The 19,437-nt window shown below is 42.5% G+C and overlaps 1 protein-coding gene across 1 annotated transcript in view; it reads left to right on the top strand.

Moving 5' to 3' along the window:
• Positions 1-19,437, top strand: part of LOC136684429 (band 4.1-like protein 5) — a 40,692-nt gene that overhangs the window by 7,407 nt on the left and 13,848 nt on the right. Inside the window, exons 3-16 of the mRNA XM_066659185.1 lie at positions 87-191; positions 1,403-1,445; positions 1,819-1,897; positions 1,995-2,039; positions 3,744-3,796; positions 6,177-6,297; positions 6,877-6,964; positions 7,682-7,770; positions 7,955-8,024; positions 11,473-11,642; positions 13,193-13,299; positions 13,403-13,421; positions 14,340-14,379; positions 15,515-15,636. Of these exons, the coding sequence (XP_066515282.1) occupies positions 87-191; positions 1,403-1,445; positions 1,819-1,897; positions 1,995-2,039; positions 3,744-3,796; positions 6,177-6,297; positions 6,877-6,964; positions 7,682-7,770; positions 7,955-8,024; positions 11,473-11,642; positions 13,193-13,299; positions 13,403-13,421; positions 14,340-14,379; positions 15,515-15,636 (1,151 nt within the window). The remainder of the gene's footprint in view (positions 1-86; positions 192-1,402; positions 1,446-1,818; positions 1,898-1,994; positions 2,040-3,743; positions 3,797-6,176; positions 6,298-6,876; positions 6,965-7,681; positions 7,771-7,954; positions 8,025-11,472; positions 11,643-13,192; positions 13,300-13,402; positions 13,422-14,339; positions 14,380-15,514; positions 15,637-19,437) is intronic.

The raw sequence follows: 19,437 nt of genomic DNA, 5'->3' as shown, positions 1-19,437 counted from the left end.
GTCTCCATTTTGAGAATCACTAATGTAATTTAAGAGCAGAGTCTTGCGCTTTGGAAACCTGACACTTCATGTTCATATTTCACCAGAAAAAAGCCAAAGGTCAGGAGCTGTTTGACCAGATCATGTATCACCTGGACATTGTGGAGAAGGACTACTTTGGCATACGCTTCATGGACTCAGCACAAGTGCCGGTAAGAGCAGCGTCCGAGACGTATCATACGTGTAAGAAAATACTGAAGATGTTGGTTTCCATTTGAGTTACAGTTGTTATTAGGGTAATGATTACTTCTTCAGCCTGAATGACTTTGATTTCTCCAGATTTCTCCATCATTTTTGTGATGAATGTGAGCAGGAAAATCAGATTTATTCAGGGATTATATTTCTGCTGTTAAAAGATCTGTTGTGAGTACTCCTCTGTCTGAGACGGTGTACACCGATGGAGTTTAACCTTCAGTCACTTGTTTTCTTGCATTAGTTGAGTTAAGGAAGCGCTGGAATAGGAATTAAGAATGGATGCTATTTTAAGATAAGTTTAATGAACTTTTAGATCCCTTTTGATGCCTCCTTTTATTAAAAAAAAATGAGCGGCATGTTGCTGACACTCTAATCCTGTATTATTAATGATAGGGATGTAGACTAATGCAGCATTAGGAGTTTTACCTGGGGACTCTTACCGACGTACTGTGGTGTGCTTATTCTGAGCAGGGAAACCAACCCTCGTCTGCCATTTTCAGAGCCACTACTCTGTACCAACCAAAAATGTACCCCTGCATTCGGCCACGTCACTTTTCGCCTGTTAGCATTTCTAAGCTCCAGATGACCTATGGTCGACATGGTTTCACTGACGCCTGGTGCCATAACACAGTAGCGAATATAAAGCAGCTACCACCATGTTTGATTATTAAATCTAATCACCACATTGCTTCATTTGCTTTAAATGAATCTTGGCTCGGCTCTGTCTCATCGCTGACTCCGCCCACATCATGGCATGTGAATGAGAATGATGATTTGCGATATACCAGTCCTTCACTGGCTTGAGTTTGTTTCAAAGCCACATCAGAAATCTGTGGAACAGGGAATAATGAAAACTGAAGAGCAGCAGTGGAGTCAGACTGAGTCAGAGTGCTGTGCTATCTGAAGCAGGGAGGGAGGGAGGGAGGGAGGGAGTGTGGAATGTGGGGGAGGAAAGAGAGAGAGACCTTCCATTCTTCCATCAAAAGGCCCCTCCCTTTCTTCACCTCTCACTTCTATAGACACAAACCTAAGATATCATCTTAGTAACTTCTGTTTCCTCAAAAATAAGAAAATAACTGTTGTTTTTACTGTGACACTTTAATTAAAATATTGTTAAAAACATTGATATTGACATTTTTATCTTTTCTCTTTATCTTATTGTCTGCAGCACTGGCTGGACGTGACGAAAAGCATTAAAAAGCAAGTTAAAAGTAAGTGCGTGGCTTGGATTCGTCCCTCTTTTGCATTTACACTTGAATCAACTTAATTTAAGGTGCATCTGAAGGGTTTGGTGGGGGTGGGGGTGGTTGGTTAGTGCTGACCAATCATTCTGAAAAGAAGGGAGGGCTCTTAAAGTGGTGGAGTGAAATGAATGCTGGCCACTGGGGCTGGTCAGTGTTCTGCTGATCGAGTGATAATGAGCTGAATCTTTTAAAAGGGTGTTTTTAAAATGCATTAGGCTCAGTGGGTGATTACTCGGGTTTGAAGCTTTTATGTTGTCAGGCCAGCCTCGGTTTGAGTGTCGTTGTGTATATACAGCTCTCCATGTGTCTTTTCTAACATATTCTGTCTCGTCTGCTCCAGTCGGGCCTCCGTATTGCCTCCATATGCGAGTTAAGTTCTATTCTTCAGAACCCAACAACCTGCACGAGGAGCTCACAAGGTCCATTTCTGCTTGACTGATCTCTCTGAAATGTTTCCTTAATAGCAAACATCCTCACAAACTGAGCCCTTGTCTGTTGTCTGTCCTTTTTTTACAGATATCTTTTTGTACTCCAACTGAAGCATGACATCCTCAGTGGCAAGTAAGAAGAGGTTTTCTTATAGCTGCCTTAAAATCTTTTAAACCATAAGAACTCATACATGACTATATATATATATATATATATATCTCAGTGGCAGATGCTGGTCTTTCAAGGAGGGGAAGCTCAATTTCGGCCTACATCATAAAATGTGTCGGTTTATTTATACGTAAATTCTACCCTCCGTTCCTTTTCAAGAAAATGATCTGTGACCCTGTCGTACCAACAAGGCGTCTTTTCCAGGGACTTGACTAGTGTCCTCTCAATGGCCAGCAGAGCTAGGCTGCTTAAACGGCCTTGGCCCATGTGAAGTGTGTCCGCCTGTGAGTGCTTTTTGACGGTGGAGGGGCTCAGCAGCACCCGCTGGACAGAAACTGCAATAGAAGTCAGAAAGAGAGATAGAAGTCATTCTCCAAACACAAGCAGCTACAAAAAACCCACCAGAAATAGAACCTAGTTTTGTCGCTAGTCGTTTTTAACAAAGAAAATGCCGCTAAGAGGTTTAAGAAAGTCTCCGGTTCAACTCAGAACAGAATGAAAATGTAATTCTCCCACGGATCTCTACACCAAAGGATCGCTGATTCGCTCATTTTGCTGTCAATCAAAAAGGGATTCAGCCTCAGACAGATCATCCAATCATCATGCAGAAGCTGAGCGTCCGGGCCAGACGAGGCCAGCCCACTGCCCCATAGACCCCCAGAGATGCTGAGCGTCCGATGGTCAGGACAAAGCCCAGCATTTATCCAATCACTCGTCTCGTTTCGCTGCTTCGCTATTGAACTCTTGAACTGTTTAAAGCACCGTGAAGCTGTGGGAATGATTGAGAGGAAAGCCACGTCTTTACCAGTGATAAGAAGCTGATTTTGAACAAAAGTTGAGCACGTTGTAGTGCATATTTATTCACTGACAAGTACACACAACAGAATTTGATCACTTATTTTTTGACATTTTAGGGGAAGCTGAGCTTCCCTTGCAGTCTTAGAGCAATCGCCTCTGATATATATACACTAATCTCCCACAGATGCTCCACCCACAAGTTGAAATAGAGTCTGATACTTCACTCACTATCTAGGATTCTACCAGTTGCTATGATTGGCTATTTACCCTCTTCAACACATCTTGCCAAAATAGCAGACTTGTGATTGGTCCTTTTGCATGTCAGTCAAATTTATTTTCCTGCAGTAGTAGACAGTTCTTGGCCGTGTTAGATGGCGAAGGGTACCGGACACTCCATAGGGAGTCTGGCAGTACGAGACTACAAAACAGAGGATAAAACAAGCCATTCTGATTGTACCCCACTTCTGACATCAAGTGCAGAGTCTTAAGAGTTTCCCTGCCCCCTCTTCTGAGTCTGTCCAATCACAGCGCTGGATCCGTGTTTACATGGAAAAGGACAGAAACATTTGTAAGAAGCCATAAATGTGATGAAAACTGTAAGTCTGACTGGTAAGAGGCTCAGGTGGATTATGTGGTTTGTTTTAACGTGAATTACCGTAAATGGAATTATAAGAAGATTGCGGGTGTTGGTTTCAGTTCTCGAAAGAGGTAATAGGCCAGTTGGGACGCTCTAATACTGTGTGTCCTCGCATGACTCCGTTTTAAAATCCAGTGGCCTTTCGGTGTAGCTAAACAGCATGGTTAATGTATGTTTAAGAAGTCATGCCGTTGAACCTGGAGCTAACAAGTCTGTTTTTTTGTTCAATTCAGGCTAGACTGCCCGTTTGATACAGCAGTGGAGCTGGCAGCCTTCTCTCTGCAGGGTAAGTCAAGGCTAGAGCCTTAACATTCTAAGGTCTATAGCTACAAGTGTGTTGCTGGACACAGCTGACGGTAACCTGTCGTTATCAAGCACTGTATATGGTTTGATTCAGTGCCATCACAGTCAGCTTTTCGGTAATACCAACTAAAACAACCTTGCTGATTTTTTATTTTTTTTCATAATTTTTACTGATGCAATTTGTGTCATGGGCTACCACTGGTCTATCTCAAATCCAGGCCCAGGGACTCTGAAGGTTCCTGAAATTTGTAAGAAAGAGACCTCCTGTTGAAGCAAATGCCAACCTGGAGGAACAGGGAGGCCTTGCCCTTAAGCGAGGGAATTTTTGTACACTCTGAACCCGAGAAGCACAAACTCAATAGACCAGCACCAGCTACCTATACGTGGGATATAACTTCAGTTTGCTTAACACTAGGAACTAGTTCCTCTACCAGCTTCTCGAACTTGGTTCGTAGTCCCCCTTTGGTGAGATGATTGTTGTCTCTACACATTTGGTGTCTGCATTTGGAGGCATTCCCTCGCTTAAGTCAAGGGGCTAGATCTTTGGTGGTGTAAGCAGACCAGTCCTTCCCCTTCCTGGTAAAATAGTTATTGATCTGAACAGTAAAAACTTTGAAGAGTTAATAAAGAGGGCATTTTTACTTCATACTCTTCCTGATTATGTGCAAACTGCAATTCACACTCCTGACCTTTACTGTCATTGCTGCGTTTATAGTCCTTCAGCTCCCACCATCATCATTTAAAACCTGCCTTTCGTAACAGATCTTAAAGCTTCAACACATTTTAGGCCACAAAAAAAGATCATAATAATAATTTTACCCCTCTCCAGCTTGTCCTTTTGCTGCTTTGTGAGGAATTTTATGATTAAAACCACCCTGAGAAAAGATGTTTGGCTCATTTGTAGGTCTCAGTGATCCAGAGCCCTGAACTGAATATGTCTTTGTCTGGATGAACCGCTGTAAAAGGGCAATGTGTCTCCATTTAGGGCTGTTTTTAAGAAAATATGCAGTTATTACAGTTGTGGCATACGTAATGCTGTCATTACAGATTTAAGATCATTTATCCATGTCACATTCACCTCTGTTTCTCATTTCTCTTTGCTGCCTCTCTCTTACTCTGTCTCTGCCTGCAGTTTCTAGTTCTTTCTGTGGGGTAAATGCCAGCTCATTAACCGCGCCTTAGAGAAGGGCCCCCTAATCCAGCGCCCGCCTCCCTCTGTGTTCTCACACAAATCATTCAGCGTCCACATCGCTGACTGACTCACACTCTCTGCTGTACAGCGTATAGGTGTAAAGTTACAGACTGATCAGCTGAGGTTCATAAAGGCCCAGTGGTTTCCTACCCTCCTGCAAAAGTTACATAGTGCAGTTTCTGCAGTGCTCAGCCTGGTGTGGCAACAACAAAGGTTTCTGTTTTCCCTGTTACAGGACAGTGGAGCATCACAGTGATTTTTGAAGCTGTGGTTTTTAAGGTGAAAATACTACCTAGTGTTGCTCAAAAAGAGGAAAGTCAAGTGAAAATAAGTTTCCAAATATTGAAGGGGGTACAGAGAAATTGGGACAAATTTGCAGGATCTGGTGCAGCACCAGAAGCGTCCCCATCAGGTAAACGTTGACTGATGTCTGGTGGCTGTAGATTGCTTTACTTCTGAATATTACTAAGTTTTGTTTGTAAATTAGAAACACAGATTTATTTATTTATTTGTTTGTTTATTTATGTTGTTCCTCTTCAGTTTTTAAGAACTGTGTCCAGTTTAGGACCAAACTGTTTTCCTGCAGTAAAGTCAGTAAAGCATAGCTGAACTATATACAGGGGGTCCTCGACTTACGACGTTGATCCGTTCCTACGTCGCGTTGTAAACCGATTTTCGGTGTAAGTCAGAACATACGTACATACTGTACGTAAATAACATACTGTACGCACTTATCCTATTCTAACACCTATCCTCCTCGGTCCCGGGCCGCGTAACCGTGTATTCTTCCGCCGCGCACACCAAACACGAAGTTCACGTTACGACGTTTACGACGCAAAACCACTTAAGTCGAAACAAGGCTTTATACAGTAAATGGGAGATGTGTCGTAACACGAAACATCGTAAGTCGGGACTGACGTAACCCGAGGACCTCCTGTAATATAGGTTTTAATTTTGAATAGTAATTTAAATCCAAATTGTGTACACAATTTTATCGACTGTTTTCTTATATAAAAATATAAGTCCCAATATTTATATCATTCAAGCCCTTCTTTTCTGAGTCATCAAGTGTTGGCCAGTCCATGTTAAAATTTAACATGTCTCAACTTGTTACATGTCCTGCTCCACTGATCTCTCAATCATTAACCCGTGACCTCTCTCTCCTCCTCAGCCGAACTGGGCGACTGTGACCCTGCGGAGCACGGCATGGACCTTGTGTCGGAGTTCCGCTTTGTGCCGGAGCAGACGGAGGAGATGGAGTCGGCGGTGTACAGAGCCTGGCAGGAGTGCAGGTTTGTGTGCCAGACTAGAGGCTGTGAAACACATCCATCTGCTTAAGTCTGGGCTTCACAGAGGAAATGGGAATTAGAACCAGGTGATGGGAGTGTGCGGATGTCGTATACAGCTATCAGCTCGGATTTGAGCCGTCTTTTCACTGCTGTCCGCTCTCCTGAGTCTCTGTTAACTTTACAGCGTGATTTATAGATGGCCATTCCACACACAGCAGTGTGTAATGTGGAACACATGTGGACAGGCACTGGTGTGTGTTGTAGAGATATTAAATATATCATCACTTTTTGGGGGAAAATTCATTTAAATAAGTTTAAAGAGAAGCAATGGGGTTAATAAAAGAGTTTATTATGAAATTGTGATACAGAGAAACTTGTAGGCTGTTCTTTCAAACAGCTCGCGTCTTTTTATTTGAGCCAGCTTCGAACTGCCCTAACAAGCTGTTTTTTCGTTTCTCCTGCCCTCGAGGTACATCATGAGAAAGACATCCCACTCTAGAAATTACCAGTGTGCAAAAATACAAGTGTCTGAGTAGCACTGTGGCAAAGGGAGTCAGTTAAATCTGCTTTTCCTCTTTTCAGGGGTCAGTCTCCTGCTCAGGCTGAGATCAACTACCTGAACAAAGCTAAGTGGCTGGAGATGTACGGAGTGGACATGCACATGGTCAAGGTAGGCAAACTGACCTCCAGGATTTATAAGCAGAGACCCTCTTTCTTTAAAAAAAAGTTGGGAATAAACCATGTAAGACCCACTGGTTTAGAACCAGCCACAGGAAGAACTACCATCCATCTTTAAACACTCGCTTTTCTCAATCACAGTTCCTTATTCTCTCACGCCCCTCTCGCTCTTTCTAGCGAACAGGCCACACAGGGTAAACTATCAGTTCCATAGGATTTACAGGATGAGCTGTGCCTGTTGTCTACTGCACAGACTCTGAAATCAATAACGCTTCATGAAATGCATTTTATTACATGTAATTTATTACCAGTTGGTCACAGATTAGGACAGAACCCTCACTTCTTCATCCAGGTGAAGACCAAGGTTTGCTATTTGTTGATACCTGCTGTAGATCATTAAAAATGACTGATTTTTAATAATAAAACATATGTAGTCCCTTGAATTTCAAAAGCATTTGGTCTTTTTCAGAAATTCTAGAAAATATATAATGCATCTAAAACTACATGTAAGTTTCATTTAGGGTTTTTTTTTCATTCTCTTTTTTTCATATAGAATGTTTACGTTATCTACGGATGGTAGCATGTCTTCACACGTGTTTCTCATTCAGATCTGTGTCCACAGAAATGTGGAGATGGATTGGAAAGTATGTTTTGTCCCAATCCACATATATCCCTCGATTTAGCTCTGTTCTGTTGCGATCCCCTCCAGGCCAGAGACGGAAATGAGTACAGTTTGGGACTGACCCCCACCGGAGTGCTGGTGTTTGAGGGGGAAACTAAGATCGGCCTGTTCTTCTGGTGAGATCTTCTGCCTCAAGCCCTGGATTTGTGAAACTGGATGATTTAGTGTATATTTTCTGTTTGTTGTTTGAATCTTAAGCCCTTTATGAGCAGAAGGTGAAGCGTTAGATACGATGTTAGAAACTTATTGCTGTGGAGCTTTTTGCATTTGAGATTTTTATGGTTTTCCTGACATCCACAGGCCTAAGATCACACGACTGGACTTCAAGAAGAGCAAACTGACACTGGTGGTGGTGGAGGATGATGAACAGGTAATAAAACGGAGTCCTTTGTATTCTACACAGGTTTCTGTGTAGAATAAATCTTACAAGTCGATCTCCCGTCAGTGAAATAAACAAATGTGCTTCACGTTTCTTCAGCTAAAGGAAAAGTAACTGAAACCATTGCTCACATGCAGATACAACAATGATTTCAGTTCATTTTAATTCAAGTTAACAAGTGAAATTTGACAGGAGTTTGCTATATTTTTAAACCATTCTGAGGAAGACAGTAGATTGGAGTTGATTGTGGTGAAGCTATAAATGTTGGTTTGAATTTTTTTTTAAAAACAACCACAATTCTTAAATACACCTTATAAGGGTTACACTGTTGTAGAAACAAACCTCTCCCAACAGTTAATGCTGCCTTTCACAATCTCTGCAGCTCTTAACTCTTGCCAAACTCTGCATCTCATTGCTTGACTTATCTTTACCTCTGAGTCTGTTATACGCTCCATATCTGTGTCTGGTGCCATTCATCGTGGTCTGTTTTACTCTTCTCGTCATGGTGAAATGCGTCTTTAAAGATTCCTACACTGACTTTGTCTATACATCTCCCTCCTTTTTTTCCCCCTCCTCATTGGGGATTATCCGGCTCTTTTCCCCAGCTGTTATACTGTGTAACACTGGCTTGAGGGAATGAAAATCCAGGCCCTCTTCCAGTTGTATTGTTGGTCATTTTACTTCCATTTGCCATGGATTTCTATTCATTATAGACATGTTTATGTCTCACCTACAAGGCCCAAAAATTAGAAAGTACACCTACAAAGTACATGAAATTTCATCATATACGCTTCTAAAAAATAACATAAATATCACATCATTTTCTTGCTTGTTTCAACGAGCAGTGTCCGAGAGAATAACATAGAATTACAACATGCTTTAATGCACACAACTCGGACTTCTAAGGGTTGAATAGAGTCTGGCGACACGGTCGGACAAGAGGGCTTTTTTTGTTTTCTTTTTTTGAGAAACGGAGACAACAGAAGTGTAACACCACTAGCCCTGAGAGGAGTGAAGCTCTTCTCTTCACCTGATTGAGGCTGTTGGCTCTTCTCCAGCGAGAGTTAATAAAGCCAGACTCTCCCTCAGGCATTCCTGGCATCTGGAGCACTTCACACTCTATAAAGCTCCAGCGCTCTTAATATATAGATCAGTCCAGTACTGGACCGACCCTGAGAGAATGTAGGGAGAACTAGAGCTGACCGATAATATCAGCTTTATCGGTATTTAGATTTGGGCAATATGGTGAGATTTTGAACTGAAGGATTGATCATGTTTTTTTATATAAATAGCAGTTTCAAATAAAATTTCTGCCTGCATTCAAGTCTGAGTTTTCAAGAACAACATCTTAACAGCTTTTAAATGGCGGCTTATAGCTTCTATTACACAGAGACAGACAAACACCGTGTGCTGTGGACATGACGACAACAGCCACGGTCGTCTGGTTCTCTACGTTCAGTGCTCAGAAGTAAAGACTGATCTTGTTTATAATCACAGGTCTGGATTTTAATTCATAGAAAATAACTGCAGTTTAAATTGCTGTTGTGATATGGAAACCCACGCAGACACAGGGAGAACACACCACACTCCTCACAGACAGTCACCAGGAGGAAACCCACGCAGACACAGGGAGAACACACCACAATCCTCACAGACAGTCACCCAGAGGAAACCCACGCAGACACAGGGAGAACACACCACACTCCTCACAGACATTCACCAGGAGGAAACCCACGCAGACACAGGGAGAACAAACCACAATCCTCACAGACAGTCACCCAGAGGAAGCCCAGGCAGACACAGGGAGAACACACCACACTCCTCACAGACATTCACCAGGAGGAAACCCACGCAGACACAGGGAGAACACACCACAATCCTCACAGACAGTCACCCAGAGGAAACCCACGCAGACACGGGGAGAACACACCACACTCCTCACAGACATTCACCAGGAGGAAACCCACGCAGACACAGGGAGAACACACCACACTCCTCACAGACATTCACCAGGAGGAAACCCACGCAGACACAGGGAGAACACACCACACTCCTCACAGACATTCACCAGGAGGAAACCCACGCAGACACAGGGAGAACACACCACAATCCTCACAGACAGTCACCCAGAGGAAACCCACGCAGACACAGGGAGAACACATCACACTCCTCACAGACATTCACCAGGAGGAAACCCACGCAGACACAGGGAGAACACACCACACTCCTCACAGACAGTCACCCAGAGGAAACCCACGCAGACACAGGGAGAACACACCACACTCCTCACAGACATTCACCAGGAGGAAACCCACGCAGACACAGGGAGAACACACCACACTCCTCACAGACAGTCACCCGGAGGAAATAAAATCTTTCAGCCCTAGTATCATGATAAAATGACCATGGATGTATAAGACGTTAATTTACAGCTGTTTGTTTTAGGGTTAGAAAAGCAGCACTCGCGTCTGCTGTCACCATGTATTTATCTAAGTTTAGTGGTAGTGATTTTCAGGTGTTCAGCACTGCCTGAAACATGCACTTCACTAATACTGAACATAATGTGGGATTGAAAGGGGGGGAATGTAAGGAACAAGAAAGACAGAGTGCGCCGATCCAGTCACATGTCCAGGTCATGGGTACAGTCTTGCCCCGTGGATCTTACACAGTAATTAATCCCATTCGATGACATTTAGACTGCGTTCAGAAAGGTATTCGGTATTAGAATTCATCTGCGGTGATGGGCGTAATGGTGTGGTATTGAATTGAGTTGAGCGATACAGGAATGCCACAGAGCTGACAGGACACTGCTGAGAATGTGGGTTTCTGATTCAGACTGATAACAGGAATGCCTCGTCCAAACATGCTAAGAATGCAGGTTTAATTCAGACTGGCTCAGGTAGCTCTCCCTTATGATCCCATGCATGGATGAAAACTACAGTTAAAGGGGAAATATTATGAAACAAATCCCTTGTTCAGTGCACATTAATGTGTGGATCTGGAGCCCACTAACCCACACACTGTGAAACAAGATCACCCTGAAAACGTCTGATAAAACGACTGTTCTGATTCTGTTACTCATTGCTGTGTTCTTGTTGCGGGGTGTTCGGGGCGATTTAGACGGGGAGAACACTGCTGTGGTATTTTGGCTAAAGTATGTAACATATTTTTCAGTAGGACTCCTTGTTTAAATGTTTCGAAGGTTTCCAAAACCTTCTAATAGTTTCAAAAGTACCACGTATCAGAAAGACCGATTTTAACGTCATGAATGTGATCCGATGTATTGCTTTTTGTCCTGTAACTGCTTGAGCAGCAGCTTATCTCCTCTATTTAGAATGAACCCCCGTCCTGCCCCGTTTTAATATTACTGCGGTTCTGCGCTTGTCCTCTGTTCCCTGGGTTTCACACATCTCTCTGTCATACTGCTGTTCTCTCTTAGGGTAAAGAGCAAGAGCACACGTTTGTTTTCCGGATGGATCACCCGAAGGCCTGTAAGCACCTGTGGAAATGTGCGGTGGAGCACCATGCCTTCTTCCGGCTTCGCGGCCCCGTCCAGAAGGGCTCCGCACGCTCAGGGTTCATCCGCATGGGTTCCCGCTTCAGATACAGGTCAGTTCATCAGGGAGGTGGAGACTTGATGTTGACTGATATTGATGTTGGCTAAAATGAAATGTTGGTGACACAAAACATGTTTAAATATGCAGCTTTTAGGCGGCACGGTGGTGCAGCAGGTAGTGTCGCAGTCACACAGCTCCAGGGACCTGGAGGTTGTGGGTTCGATTCCCGCTCCGGGTGACTGTCTGTGAGAGTTGGTGTGTTCTCCCTGTGTCCGCGTGGGTTTCCTCCGGGTGACTGTCTATGAGAGTTGGTGTGTTCTCCCTGTGTCCATGTGGGTTTCCTCCAGGTGCTCCGGTCCAAAAACACACGTTGGTAGGTGGATTGGTGACTCCAAAGTGTCCGTGGGTGTGAGTGTTTAAGTGAATGTGTGTGTCTGCGTTGCCCTGTGAAGGACAGGCGCCCCCTCCAGGGTGTATTCCCACCTTGCACCCAATGATTCCAGGTAGGCTCTGGACCCACCACGACCCTGAATTGGATAAGCGCTTACAGATAATGAATGAATGAATGTAGCTTTTAACTTTAGCATAGCATGTTGATACATGAATGCTAAGTGACAGTATAAGACTTGTCATACATGACAAAATGTATATGACAAGAATATACAATATACATAAGTGTATGCAAAGATTATATCTGTCCAGTTGTATCAGTCATAATTGTGGTTTATGACAATGTTTTGCTCCTCTTAAAACTGCATAGATTCCTAAATCATTACCTATCAGCTGGGCCCTGGTCTGGAAACTCTAGTTTCATGATCCTGCAACTTGAAAAAGACCAGAGTGGTGCTCCTGGCTTGTACAGCAGCATCTGCTTTAGTTCAGGAACTCTCTTTCCGAGCAAAAGGAGCAGCTTGATGATTGATGGCTGGTTTTATGGTATTTGAAATATAAAACACATAGATACAGTGGCTTTCTGCTGCTGTTTTTCTTCTTTTAACTGTTTCTACATTAGATATGATTAAAGGCTTCACAGCAAAACCGGACTGTCTGTGTTGCTTTACTGTTCATTGTTTGCTTAGAAATATCTATAAAAAGTGGGGTTCATCAGGGTTCAGTACTTGGCCTTATCACAATGGCTCGTTTTCCATTTTCTCCCTTCAGAATGAAACATTTCTCTTTTCCCTGGTATTCTTGGAATCGTCCCAACCAATATTTACCCCTGATGTAGGAGCAGTTATGTGGTTTTCCAGACGGAGCTGTGTGACTTTGTCTCTCTCTCTCTCTGTGGAGTTATATCTTATCTCCAGCTGCCAGCCTAGTGCTTGGACACTCTCCAGTTGCACGTTCTCTTTCCAAAATCTCACTTCTTGGTCTCTGCTCGACCCAGTATACATTTCTGGGTCTGTACCTCTAGACACACACATGTACATAGTGATGTGTAAATGTCAGGGATCACCCTTGGTTTATTGAGTGTGATAATTAACGGTATGTGATAGACACAGTTTATTTTGAGCAAGGTGTGCAGTAATATATATTACAGACTTAACACCATGTTATGACATTGCGTAGGTCTTTAATCCTCCTCCTCTCTTTATTTGTCAGTGGGAAGACAGAATACCAGACCACGAAGGCTAACAAAGCTCGGCGGTCCGCATCCTTCGAGAGACGGCCGAGTCGACGCTACTCTAGGAGGACCATGCAGAACAGAGGTGAGTGGGCACTTATCTGTCTGTATCGACTTATATAAAATATATGTTTGATTTGATCATCTCCTGGAGCACTCACTCCACTTCTTATTCTTTCCTTTCACAGGTCCCTACAAACCCACAGAGTACGTATTTTTCTTCTGTTCCACATTCTCCAGAGTTTGGAGATTCAATATATTCAACAGAGTGACCTCTCATATGTATATGGGACCAAACAGTGAGAAAAAGACCGAAAAGTAGAATGATAGAGAGCAGGATAAAAAATAAAGAAACAGATAAAGAGAAAAATAACATTTAAGTGTGTGGTCTTTGCTATTAAACTGTTCGGTAAAAATGAAATAGATATAAATCTAAATCACGTTCCATGTTTATGGTGAAAATGGCCAAAACCAAAATAATAAATTCACAGGAAAACTATAAAACCTCCTTAACTTTCAGTGGAATTCAGTGTAAAACAATTTGGAGCGTTTGTTTTGGTTCGTTCATGATGAATTATTCACACAATGTGAAAGACATCTGCTGTGTTCAAATGATGTAGAAAATTAAAAATAATATATATTATATATGATATAATTAAAGTCCTTTTCTGTTCAGTAGAACTGCTAAAGCAGGGGAATGATGAGATGTTGAAACGTCTCTAAATGCCATGCAAATTTATTGTGACACCATGGTCTTTACATTCCAACCTCCTGAGCTCCACGACTTCTGCTACAACCGCATCTGATGGCTTAGTGACTCAGAGCAAACCAGGACATGAAGCAACTTGATGCCTGGATTATTTACAGCCAGTTATTTCAAGCATAACTCGGAAATGTGTTAATGAGTCATTCAGTACTTATCATAATCAGCTCTAATCCGTTTAAAATTCCCATACTACTTCTGTCATCCCGAAACTGACCGATACTGAAGAATGTGTCTGTGCTGAAGATCGAGTCGAATTACTGCATCACAAGGTCGACGTTGTACTTTCTGCTCCAGCTCATTATACTTCACCAGCGTGAGTCAATGTCAACTTCCTGTTCGTCTCTTCTCTCTTTCTGTAGGACACACAATAACGGAGTAAGTCCCAGTAAAGAGATAAAGGTATGAACTCATTTCTTCTCTCCACTTGCATTGAGCTTTCACGTGCAAGAGATGCGTAAAGTTGTAAGAACAATAAATGAATATATGCATGTGATATATTTGTGTTCCATTTACATATTGGCACATATACTTTTTATGAACTATATATATATATATATATATATATATATATATATATATATATATATATATATATATATATATATATATATATATATATATATTATAATGTGTGTTTATCAAGTACCTGTAAATTTGAGGGGGAGTGTTCAGACAGCAGAAGCTGGCCGAACTTCAGACCCTGTGTCTACAATTGGTTCAAAGACTTTCTTGCAGCCAATCGTTTAGAATGTTGCTTCACAGCGTCATAACTCATTTATACAAAGTTGAGAAAATCTCAGCTTGAGTTGTCGCTTGTCGCTGAATAGCAGCTATAAATCACATACTTCCACAGGAAATGACTGGATACTTGTTGCTTTGTCACCTGCTAGTGTGTGAACAGGAGTTAACCCTTGCTCGTGTAACACTGTCATTTCCCTCAGGATCAGTAAATAGATAAATCACAATAACATTCAACAAATCTGTATAAACCAGACATGAGTGGCAGAGCACAGGCGTTGTTACATCATGAATGCTGCAGTCAAGACCATTGTCTTTCTGCAAAATCTGGGTACACCAGCCAGGCATGATGACAAATGAGGATACACTTTTGGATTAGTTTATATATATATATATATATATATGTGTGTGTGTGTGTGTGTTAATGATAAAACAGTCTTTTCACACAGTTATTTCACTTCTTTTTATGATCTAACGAGTAAAATATCGTTAAGTGAAATATTAGGAGGTGAGGATTTGTGAAAGTTCATTTTCAATTGTGTCATATCTCTGTAGACAGCCTTGTTCTGTTCTGAATATGTCTAGGTCTGCCTCTCTCCCTCCCTCTCTTTCTTACTTTTCCTCCTGTTTCATGTACTTTATGTTCTCTCTCTCTCTCTCTCTCTCTCCTAAATCTAAAGAAATTAATAGAAATCTTGTACGCACACGTTGTACATAGAAATGACACAAGTGAAATTCTGTGTCTCATATATAGAGTTTTTTTGTGTGTAAACTCTCTATTTCCCTCTGTGTTTAGCCGGTCCACTCTCGTTCAGCATGGTCATCAGTCCCAGTCAGCAGTTCAAACTCGGCCCACGGCTCGATGGAAATCGAAACTCTCCCCAGGAGCCCCGGCAGCAGCCAATCGGAGAAGAGAAGGTGAGCCGCACGCGATCTTAATGCAATAAGGCAGATCAGCCTGGTAATCCCCCTCCCTGCTGTCACTGCAGGGGGGGCTTTACCTGCATTCACACACTGATGTACTTTGTGTGTGAAGCTGCTCCGCTCAAGGATGGTGGTGGCATTTGTTGTTACAGGGCTGGGCGATATAGCCAGGCATCTTTACATTAATGCCTCACGTTTATTCTGAGAGCAAATTTCAGAACAATATTCAATGTAATTGGATTATCAAGATTCATTATCAACATTTACACTTTGGTCTTAATGCAGTGACATCAAAGAGGGGATAACGTATAATGTATCAAGGACAGTACATGATGATGATGGTAATAATAATATAATCATAAAAAAACTGAGGGTTAGGGCTCACGTGATAACTCTGATATCGATATGAACAGTATAAAATCAACTGAAAAACTTCCAGGAACATTGTCCAGCACTAATAAAGCATATTTAGCTGTTGTGAGTGAACGGCTAGACTGCTTCTTCCTCTCTGTGAGTAAAAGCATGTGTTGCCATCTGTAATACAGAAGTAGCAGTTATTCAAGGTCAGAAAATGATTCTTTTGTAATGATCTTCACTGTCTTATTGCGCAGTCCTAGCTGTGATTAATGTGGTGTTAGGGGTTGTAGCGGGACTCCGTAAGCCGTTGGTATTGGACGGCTGTACCTGCTTGTGTCTAGTGCTGAGAGCTGTACTGTTGCTTTGACATGGAGCAGACGGTGGCTACTTCTCTGGAAGAAACCCTGCTGTTCTGTCAAGACAGTGCGGGTCTTTAAGTTCGCTCCCTCCCTCTCTTTCTCTCTCTCTCAGACTCACTCTCGTTTTCTGTCATTCCCTTGTTCCTTGTAAGGCTCTTATGGAGATTACCGAGCTGTGAGCTCCTGAAATGCTGAATGACATTAGACCATTTCATTAACTGTTTATAGCTGGGAAAGCTGGGAATATGTTTGTCTTTCCTGTAAATCTTTGCTCATTTTGAAAGAGTATTTGTCATTTGTTCTAGTCTGAAGTTCTGAAACCAAACGGCGAGGTACGTACTCTTTCCGTCGAGTGGGATGTGGCCGCCGATCAGTTTTATGATTTTTCGGGTGGGCTCTCGTGATTGGTTCTTTTCAAGCTGGGCATCTGCTTTTACAGCACTTCCAGATCAATTATATCAATGGACACCAAAGACCGGCTTGATGGTCAGAATCATGTAGGACAAAATGGTGTGGCTTTGATTTGTTTCACACTCTCTTGCAAGCTTTCTGCTTTAATTAAATTTCCCTTTAGCCATTTTCTCAGCTCTGTCTTACACTGGTACATGCTAACATTTGCTGGCTGCTTGATGGGAATCGCTCTGAAATACAGCGATCACTGAAACACACAGCTTTAAAAGGCCAAGATCATTCCAGCTTTAAGTGGAGCAGCAGATGGTGACTGAAGGCTAATAAATGTATAAGTGTGAAGGCATGAATAAGCAAATCTTCAGGCCTGTTTACACCAGCCTTTAATGTGTGTTTTGTATCCTGATAGTATCTGGATATACCTCGACTGGATCCTGTTTACGCTTCTCAATGAAATGTGTCCGATTTTATTTTATCGTATAAAAAAACACACCACCATGTTAATCACTGCAGTTTTCCTTCCTCTAAACGGCTGTGAACTGTTTCTCACCTGCTGCACACAGTGTATTATATGCTCTCAAACCTCAGGAATAAACCTTTAACACGGGTAGGGAATTGTCTGCAGATGCTGTGATTTCTCCAGCGTTCAGTGCTGCGACTGTCCTGAGGATTCAAAAGACTGGTGGGGAAGAATCTGTGAACAATTCCAGCTACCGATCTCTAGAAAAGCGTCCCACCTCTCGGCCATAACTTTATTTAACCTCCATGTCTTTACACATGAAACAGCAGTAAGACTCTGCATTTAACCCATTTATGGCCGTGAGAAGTGAGGGGTAGGTGGGCAACGAGGTGGGACTAAAAAAAGCTGTGGCTGCTCTTTACTGCTTGTGAAAGCATGAACTTTATGCGCTGTCCAGCTTATAAGTCTGGACCCTTCTGGTTCAAACCTGCAGCACCAAAGCTTTCCCTCTCATTAACTTGAATTAACGTGTCCTGCTTTTAAGCCGACTAACACCAATAACTAAACATGCAGTTCTTGCATAAAATAAAAGCCCCCAACCCATTCTGAACTAAGCGAATAAACTGTCTAAGCAAATGGCACGCATTTTGTGAAGTTGTTTAAGATCAGAAGAGTTTTGTCTCATTGGAGTTACTCGCTATTCTCTCTCATGCTGCTGTCTGTCCAACCTCTGCTTTGTAAAGTTGTCTTGCCTCTGCATTCCCATCTGTCCCACTTTTCCCTGACCTCTGTTTCCTACTAAATCTTTTTAATAAGAACAGAGTCAGTGATAAGTGGGTATACCTCTTATTTATGATCCAGGTATGTTTCCCAAGGTGCTGGCCATGCAATTCCACATCTGTCCCACATCAGTATCGTTTTCTAAGCCCCGAAAATGTGGAATTCTGTGGAAAACATTTTCCAGTTTATTTTGAGATTAAGAAGTTATTTTACGGGGCGACACGGTGGTGTCGCAGTCACACAGTTCCAGGGACCTGGAGGTTGTGGGTTCGATTCCCGCTCCGGGTGACTGTCTGTGAGGAGTTGGTGTGTTCTCCCTGTGTCTGCGTGGGTTTCCTCCGGGTGCTCCAGTTTCCTCCCACAGTCCAAAAACACTCATTGGTAGGTGGATTGGCGACTCAAAAAAAGTGTCTGTAGGTGTGAGTGAATGTGTGTGAGTGTGTGTTGCCTTGTGAAGGACTGGCGCCCCCTCCAGGGTGTATTCCCGCCTTGTGCCCATTCCAGGTAGGCTTTGGACCCACCATGACCCTGAACTGATAAGCACTTACAGATGAATGAATGAATGAAGTTATTTTACGTTCACAATGCCTGTAAATGCTTCCCCAATATTTCACTTAAACCCCATCCAGCTCTGCATCAATGTGGCACAGTTGTTGTTTAGAGCACGTTATGACTATTGAAAGTCCTCAGTAGCTTTGAAAGCGTTTGCGAAGTGTTACATTTTCACGTGTCATGCTTTTTTAGGCCTGTTATAATTTTAGGAAGCTTTTAATGCCATTTTACATTTTTTGATAAAAATGGTTTGCATTTTAAAGGCTCATTTAAGCTCAAGGTTAAATCCGTATGTGGAAACGGGCAGAGAATCCGCTCTGGACCCTGTGATCATTTCCTTTGTGTTTGTACTCGTTTTCTGAAAGTTTGCGAATGCAGACAAAATGGAACAGGACCTCAGGGGGGAAGCGTAGCCAACAAAGTCTTATTGTACGTGGAGGTGCTGCTGAACATTTGTGCCAACATAAAGGGCCTATAGAAGTATGCATGTAGAGATGGTTTCATTGTTTGAAATAATTATAAATGTAGTCATTTTTGTTGCATAAATTGATCAGAAATAAGCTTTTACTCTTCTGTGCACTCATTTTGGACCAAGATCAGCTGATAACGTTTCAGACAGGTCGGCCCTGGGCCAGGTCACGACCAGTGGCGGTCATCTTTGATCTGATACTAGCTTTTTTTCTTCTCCTAAGCATCCAGCCCTTCTTCATTTCCTCTAGAATCCATCCTCCTCTGTTCCTGTGTTGTTTTCTTTATCTTCTCCTCCCTCTTATCTGCTCCTGTCTTCTCCAAACCTCCCCCAACTCTCCTCCATTCCCATCATGGTCTCCTCCTATTAACTACACTCCCCTAATTCCTCTGAAACCCCTCCCACTCAGG

The sequence above is a fragment of the Hoplias malabaricus genome, unplaced genomic scaffold (assembly GCF_029633855.1).
Source record: "Hoplias malabaricus isolate fHopMal1 unplaced genomic scaffold, fHopMal1.hap1 scaffold_62, whole genome shotgun sequence".
In the NCBI taxonomy this organism is placed as follows: domain Eukaryota; kingdom Metazoa; phylum Chordata; class Actinopteri; order Characiformes; family Erythrinidae; genus Hoplias; species Hoplias malabaricus.
The sequence above is the reverse complement of the archived record's forward strand: the minus strand, read 5'-3'. Positions and strand labels throughout refer to the sequence as shown.